Consider the following 7,500-nt stretch of genomic DNA (forward strand, 5'->3'; position numbering starts at 1 on the left):
TCCTCCCCCATCTGATGATTATCAGAGCGGCAGCAGGCAGCAGCAGGCTGTCTACACTCACTGAGAGCTCCTGAGTCTTCCTGTGGTTGGCGGTTGCAGTAAAAAAAGTACTAATTATATACTACATACATACTGTACATATAATATATAACCCTTGAACTCAACTCTGGATCTCAAAGCCAGTTCCACTGCATTTGTTCATTGATCCCCTCTAATTTACTGATTGTGGCTGTATCCGGCACCGACAGAGATGGCCACCTCGCTTTCGCGTTCCTAGGAAACTATGCAGTACTTCATTTTTTATGTATTATTTCTTACACTGTTACCCCAGAAAATCTTAAGTTTTATTACATACAGCCGGGAGGAACTATTGGATCTAAGAGCAACATCAACTTACCAACATTAACACCAGGAATACGACTTTCCCGAAGCGGATCCTCTGTTTGGTCCACCTCCCAGGACAATGGGCCGCAGAAGGGGCAGACGGAGCGGTCCTCTGGTCAGGCTCCGTAGACAGACACATCGCCCACCAATCCTGAGTATACTACTCGCCAATGTCCAGACTCTTGACAACAAGGTAGACGAAATCCGAGCAAGGTTTACCTTCCAGAGAGACATCAGAGATTGTAACATTCTTTGTTTCACGGAAATGTGGCTCACTGAGGATACGTTATCGGAGTCGGTACAGCCACCTGGTTTCTTCATGCAGCGCACCAACAGAAACAAGCATCTCTCTGGTAAGAAGAGAGAAGGGGGTGTATGCCTTATGATTAATGAGTCGTGGTGTCATCATAACAACATACAGGAACTCAAGTCCTTTTGTTCACCTGATCTAGAATTCCTTACAATCAAATGCCGATCGCATTATCTACCAAGAGAATTCTCTTCAAGTATAATCACAGTCGTGTATATCCCCCCAAGCAGACACCTTGATGGCCCTGAAAGAACTTCAATGGACTCTATGTAAACTGGAAACCACATATACTGAGGCTGCATATATTGTAGCTGGGGATTTTAATAAGGCTAATCTTAAAACAATGAATGAGCGACCCGGGCTGGCACATTTCTGGATCATTGTTACTCTAACTTCCACGACGCAAGCAAAGCCCTCCCTCGCCCTCCTTTCAGAAAATCTGACCACGACTCCATTTTTGTTGCTCCCAGCCAGGTCTGCTCAGGTCTGTTCAACGCTGGTCAGACCAATCTGATTCCACACTTCAAGATTGCTTCGATCACGTGGACTGGGATATGTTCCACTCACTTCCGTCATCATGAAGTGCTTTGAGAGACTAGTCAAGGATCATATCACCTCCACCCTATCTGACACCCTAGACCCACTCCAATTTGCTTCCCGCCCCAATAGGTCCACAGACAATGCAATCGCAATCACACTGCCCTAACTCATTTCAGCCCTCTCCTGTACTCCCTGTTCACTCATGACTGCACGGCTATGCACTCCTCCAACTCAAATATCAAGTTTGCAGACGATACTACAGTGGTAGGCTTGATTACCAACAATGACGAGACGGTCTACAGGGAGGAGTTGAGGCCCGCAGAGTGTGGTGTAAGGAAAATTATCTCACACTTAACGTCAACAAAACAAAGGAGATGATCGTGGACTTCAGGAAACAGCAGAGGGAGCTGCCCCCTATCCACATCAACGGGACAGTAGTGGAGAAGGTGGAAAGTTTTAAGTTCCTCGCCGTACACACCATGGACAAACTGAAATGGTCAACCCACATAGACAGTGTGGTGAAGAAGGCGCAACGGCGCCTCTTCAACCGCAGGAGGCTGAAGAAATTTGGCTTGACACCAAAAACACTCAAAGCTTTTACAGAGGCACAATCGAGAGCATCCTGTCGGGCTGTATCACCACCTTGTATGGAAACTGCTCACCCACAACCATAAGGCTCTCCAGAGGGTAGTGAGGTCTGCACAACGCATCATCGGGGGCAAACTACCTCCAGGACACCTACACCACCTCTCACAGGATGGCCAAAAAGATCATCAAGGACAACAACCACCCGAGCCACTGCCTGTTCACCCCACTATCATCCAGAAGGCGAGGTCAGTACAGGTGCATCAAAGCTGGGACTGAGAGACTGAAAAACAGCTTCTATCTCAAGGCCATCGGACTGTTAAACAGCCATCACTAACAATGAGTGGCTGCTGCCAACATACTGATTCAAATATCAAACCACTTTAATAATTACAAATTGGATGTAGTAAATGTATCACCAGTCACTTTAAACAATGGCACTTTATATAATGTTTACATATCCTACATTACTCATCTCATATGGATATACTGTATATCATCTACTGCATCTTGCTTATGCCGTTCGGCCATCGCTCATCCATATATTTATATGTACATATTCTTATTCATTCCTTTACACTTGTGTGTATAAAGTAGTTGTGAAATTGTTAGATTACTTGTTAGATATTAGTGCATGGTTGGAACTAGAAGCACAAGGATTTCGCTACACTCGCATTAACATCTGCTAACCATGTGTATGTGACCAATAACATTTGATTTGATTTGATTTAGACCTGGGACACCAGGTCGGTGCAATTAATTATTTAGTTGAACAGAAAACCAGCAGGCTCCGGCCCTCGAAGGGTAAGAGCTGAGTACCCCTGATATGTAATATTAAAATAAATAATAGATACATAATATATTTCCTTTATTATTATATATATATATATTTTAAGTATATCATTTTTGTTTGCTCTCTCTTGGGCCCACCACGGGCCTGGGACCCCCAGGGGCTTCTGCCTGGTAATCTCCTGCATTCATCTGGCTCTGGTCCCTTGTGTGTTGGCCTATATAGGAGTCTACCACATTTTGAGTTCTATCAACTTTAAGTCCTGTGTGACTGTGAGTCTTGTCCCACAAAATACGTGTCTTTGATAGCCAGCTCTGTACATTTATCTGCATCCAATAATTGATGGAAATGGAAGTATTATGTCATTGATTTCACGTTGCCTAGTCACCTGATAGTTGATGATGAGTAGTAGAAGAACTCAAGGTACAGATGCATGATAAGACAGATGGCAAGTACCTGTGGATTTTCCTGCAAGAGAACATTAGTATGAGATAACACAGTGAAGGAAGTGAAGAAGTGCATTCTATTTCAACCAGTATGGCTTTGGGTGACCAAAGCCAATCATGTCATTCATGTCATACATTTTATCAACAAATTCAAACACTACTAACTTATAAAACAAAAGGCTGATTTGTCCCCAATTTTGATCAAATATTCCGACCTGTCACTTGCGGTCACGTTGCGCTTATGAAAATATATATAATATCGTAAGGATGTGGTAGCCTAAACCTACTGATGATGTTTAACACGTGTTCTTCAATCATTTTTAAGATCTGACATGCCATGCAGCCCAGTGCAGCGCAAGACATGTCATAGGCCAATGGTTAACCAATCATATTTATCAAATCCTGAAAGGCAAAATTCCAGGTAACCTTGGAGAGGAAAGTTATGCCTTACAAGTTTGCTTCTGAGGAAGAGCTTCAAAAGTAAGTAAGTAGCTTTATTAGGTGGAAATATAGAAGGTCATTTCATCAAACTTCATTGAAAATATAGATGTTTTTCTTGAGACAATATGTGTGGGCATAGGCAGATATTGCAATTGGAGGAAGCATTTGGGCATATTCTATAATGAGATTCAATAGACTACATCTGTCCGTACAAACGTTGAGAAATGATGACGTAATTTACATTTGTATTGCAATCTTCCACCTTAAACCCCATGATCTCTCTCTCTCTGTGTGTGTGTGTGTGTGTGTGTGTGTGTGTGTGTGTGTGTGTGTGTGTGTGTGTGTGTGTGTGTGTGTGTGTGTGTGTGTGTGTGTGTGTGTGTGTGTGTGTGTGTGTGTGTGTGTGTGTGTGTGTGTGTGTGTGTGTGTGAGAGAGAGTGCGTGCATATGGATATTTTACATGTGGCCACCCTAGTATGGCTACTGACATTAACCATAAACAAATGAAAGATAATAATAAGTACTAAGAACATGACATACCCTGGGTGGTCATGACATAGGCTGGGTGGTCATGACATAGGCTGGGTGGTCATGACATACCCTGGGTGGTCATGACATGACATAGGCTGGGTGGTCATGACATAGGGGTGGTCATGACATACCCTGGGTGGTCATGACATACATGACATAGGCTGGGTGGTCATGACATAGGCTGGGTGGTCATGACATAGGCTGGACATACCCTGGGTGGTCATGACATAGGCTGGGTGGTCATAGGCTGGGTGGTCATGACATAGGCTGGGTGGTCATGACATAGGCTGGGTGGTCATGACATAGGCTGGGTGGTCATGACATAGGCTGGGTGGTCATGACATAGGCTGGGTGGTCATGACATAGGCTGGGTGGTCATGACATAGGCTGGGTGGTCATGACATAGGCTGGGTGGTCATGATATACCCTGGGTGGTCATGACATAGGCTGGGTGGTCATGACATACCCTGGGTGGTCATGACATAGGCTGGGTGGTCATGACATAGGCTGGGTGGTCATGACATAGGCTGGGTGGTCATGACATAGGCTGGGTGGTCATGACATAGGCTGGGTGGTCATGACATAGGCTGGGTGGTCATGACATAGGCTGGGTGGTCATGACATAGGCTGGGTGGTCATGACATAGGCTGGGTGGTCATGACATAGGCTGGGTGGGGTGGTCATGACATACCCTGGGTGGTCATGACATAGGCTGGGTGGTCATGACATAGGCTGGGTGGTCATGACATAGGCTGGGTGGTCATGACATAGGCTGGGTGGTCATGACATAGGCTGGGTGGTCATGACATAGGCTGGGTGGTCATGACATAGGCTGGGTGGTTTTGACATAGCATGTGTGGTAATGACATAGTCTAGGTAGTGATTTGTGAAAGTAACATTGTGTGAGCCCCAAATAGCAGTTTAGGTTACAGAGTGCAAACGAGTAAGTGAGGATTACTAGCAGTCTTATTTTGTGTTTTAAACATATTGCCTAGTTATAGTGCATGTTTAAAGATGTTTCCTGTCAGGCAGAGCCTGTGGCCGAACAACAGCCTGAAGGCCTATTGATCCTTGTTTTCTCCAAACAGACCAGGTTGTTTTTACCATGTTGCAATAGGCAACAGTATCAGCGCTGGTTGAGGTCTCCTCTGTGCTACCGGTCCTACTTCATTCCACTCCCTGCCTGATGTGACAGATACAGGCCTACTGTGTGAGCTAACTAGGGTAAACATCAGTCAGAGTGCACAGACCACATTCTTCTACATTATCTCACAGGCAGCCATGCTTGACTGAGACAAATGTTCCTCTGTGGAGGACACAATCTGTGTGTGTGTGTGTGTGTGTGTGTGTGTGTGTGTGTGTGTGTGTGTGTGTGTGTGTGTGTGTGTGTGTGTGTGTGTGTGTGTGTGTGTGTGTGTGTGTGTGTGTGTGTGTGTGTGTGTGTGTGTGTGTGTGTGTGTGTGTGTGTGTGTGTGTGTGTGTGTGTGTGTTATGTAATACAGTGCTGACAGACATTAACTAAACTAGAGGGACATTTACACACACTCTCAATCCACCTAATACCTGGGAGCTCCTGTCCCCTAGCTGCAGAGATCCAGATAAGTAGCCCTACCAGCCAGCCCTAGTGTCTCACCAGCCTCCAGCCTCAGCCCCAGCCTCAGCCCCAGCCTCCAGCCCCAGCCTCCAGCCCCAGCCTCCAGCCCCAGCCTCCAGCCTCCAGCCCCAGCCTCCAGCCCCAGCCCCAGCCTCCAGCCCCAGCCCCAGCCCCAGCCTCCAGCCCCAGCCCCAGCCTCATCCCCAGCCCCAGCCTCCAGCCCCAGCCCCAGCCCCAGCACCAGCCTCCAGCCTCAGCCCCAGCCTCCAGCCCCAGCCCCAGCCCCAGCCCCAGCCCCAGCCCCAGCCCCAGCCCCAGCACCAGCCTCCTCAGCCTCAGCCTCCAGCCCCAGCCCCAGCCCCAGCCCCAGCCCCAGCCTCCAGCCTCAGCCCCAGCCCCAGCCCCAGCCCCAGCCCCAGCCCCAGCCCCAGCCCCAGCCTCAGCCTCAGCCTCAGCCTCCAGCCCCAGTCCCAGCCCCAGCCCCAGCCAGGCTCCCTCTGGGCTGGGCAGATTCCTCTCAACAAACTTTTTAATGACACCTAACACTTGTGTTCTGTTGCCCCCTAGCTGCAGAGCTCCAGACGAGTAGCCCTACCAGCCAGCCTTACCGTCTCCCCAGCAGAGGTACAGACCAGTAGCTCTACCAGCCAGCCTTACCGTCTCCCCAGCAGAGGTACAGACCAGTAGCTCTACCAGCCAGCCCTACCATCTCCCCAGCAGAGGTCCAGACCAGTAGCTCTACCATTTTCCTCAGAATGGCTCTCTCCGGACCGGGTGGCTTCCTCTCTGAGGATCAGTTCATCTGTTCTATCTGCCTGGATGTGTTCACCAACCCAGTCTCCACACCCTGTGGTCACAGCTACTGTCTGGACTGCATCTCCACCTACTGGGATGGTGTGTATTGTGGCTTTGTATATACTATACACTACCTGAAATATAAGTGTTTACATAGGCCTATATACTGTAGACTACCTGAAATATAAGTGTTTACATAGGTCTATATACTGTAGACTACCTGAAATATAAGTGTTTACATAGCCCTATATACTGTAGACTACCTGAAATATAAATGTTTACATAGGTCTATATACTGTAGACTACCTGAAACAGAAATGTTTACATAGGTATATACTGTAAATTACCTGAAATATAAATGTACATTTGTTTGTATGTACATGAGCCCAATACATTCAACAACTTACATCCATGCAATCTTATTGGTTGTTTCCTATTAGTAGGCCTATTTCATCACATCCCCATTCAGAGATCAATTGTATTCCGCCATGTGAATGAATGAACTGTAACTTGTTGTTGAAGGAGGAGGAGGGAAGACGTGTGTGTGCCCGCTGTGTAAGGAGAGCTTCAAGAAGAGGCCGGAACTTCACATCAACCGCACCCTGAAGGAGATCACCGAGCAGTTTAAGAAGATGGCGGACGGATTGGACCGGGGGGCCATGGTGTTTGAAGGAGGGATTGAGAGTCAAGGTTGGGGTGGCAGTGGAAATGAGGGGGTGTCATACGGGGTTGAGCGTCCTCCGGTCCCTCCAAGACCCCCAGGGATGGGTGTGATGCCTGGGGATTTGTTGTTGGAGATGAAGACCAGGTTCCAACGACCATCGAACTCCAGAACCCCTCCGCCCGTCCTCCACCCCCACCCACCCTCACCCTTCTCCTCCAACACCACCGCCCTCTCGCCCCCCGCCCCTCCTGTTGTCCCACGCAGATACACCCTGAGCGGGCCGGCTGATTCCTTCACCGACGCGCCTCTCTGTCCTGAACACCAGAGGGGACTGGAGTTCTTCTGCCGGACAGACCAGACGTGTGGGTGTGCCGTGTGCATGGAGGGAGAGCACCATGGACACCAGGTTATACCAGCCAA

General features: G+C 48.1%; 1 protein-coding gene across 1 annotated transcript in view; it reads left to right on the forward strand.

Moving 5' to 3' along the window:
- LOC124013271 (E3 ubiquitin-protein ligase TRIM21-like) overlaps nt 1-7,500 on the forward strand; it is a 24,015-nt gene that overhangs the window by 1,639 nt on the left and 14,876 nt on the right. The window contains exons 2-3 of the mRNA XM_046327531.1: nt 6,189-6,515; nt 6,939-7,500. The exon at nt 6,939-7,500 is cut by the window's right edge and continues 22 nt beyond it. Coding sequence (XP_046183487.1) covers nt 6,377-6,515; nt 6,939-7,500 — 701 coding nt within the window. The 5' untranslated portion in view covers nt 6,189-6,376. The remainder of the gene's footprint in view (nt 1-6,188; nt 6,516-6,938) is intronic.

Source organism: Oncorhynchus gorbuscha, linkage group LG24 (assembly GCF_021184085.1).
Source record: "Oncorhynchus gorbuscha isolate QuinsamMale2020 ecotype Even-year linkage group LG24, OgorEven_v1.0, whole genome shotgun sequence".
Lineage (NCBI taxonomy): Eukaryota > Metazoa > Chordata > Actinopteri > Salmoniformes > Salmonidae > Oncorhynchus > Oncorhynchus gorbuscha.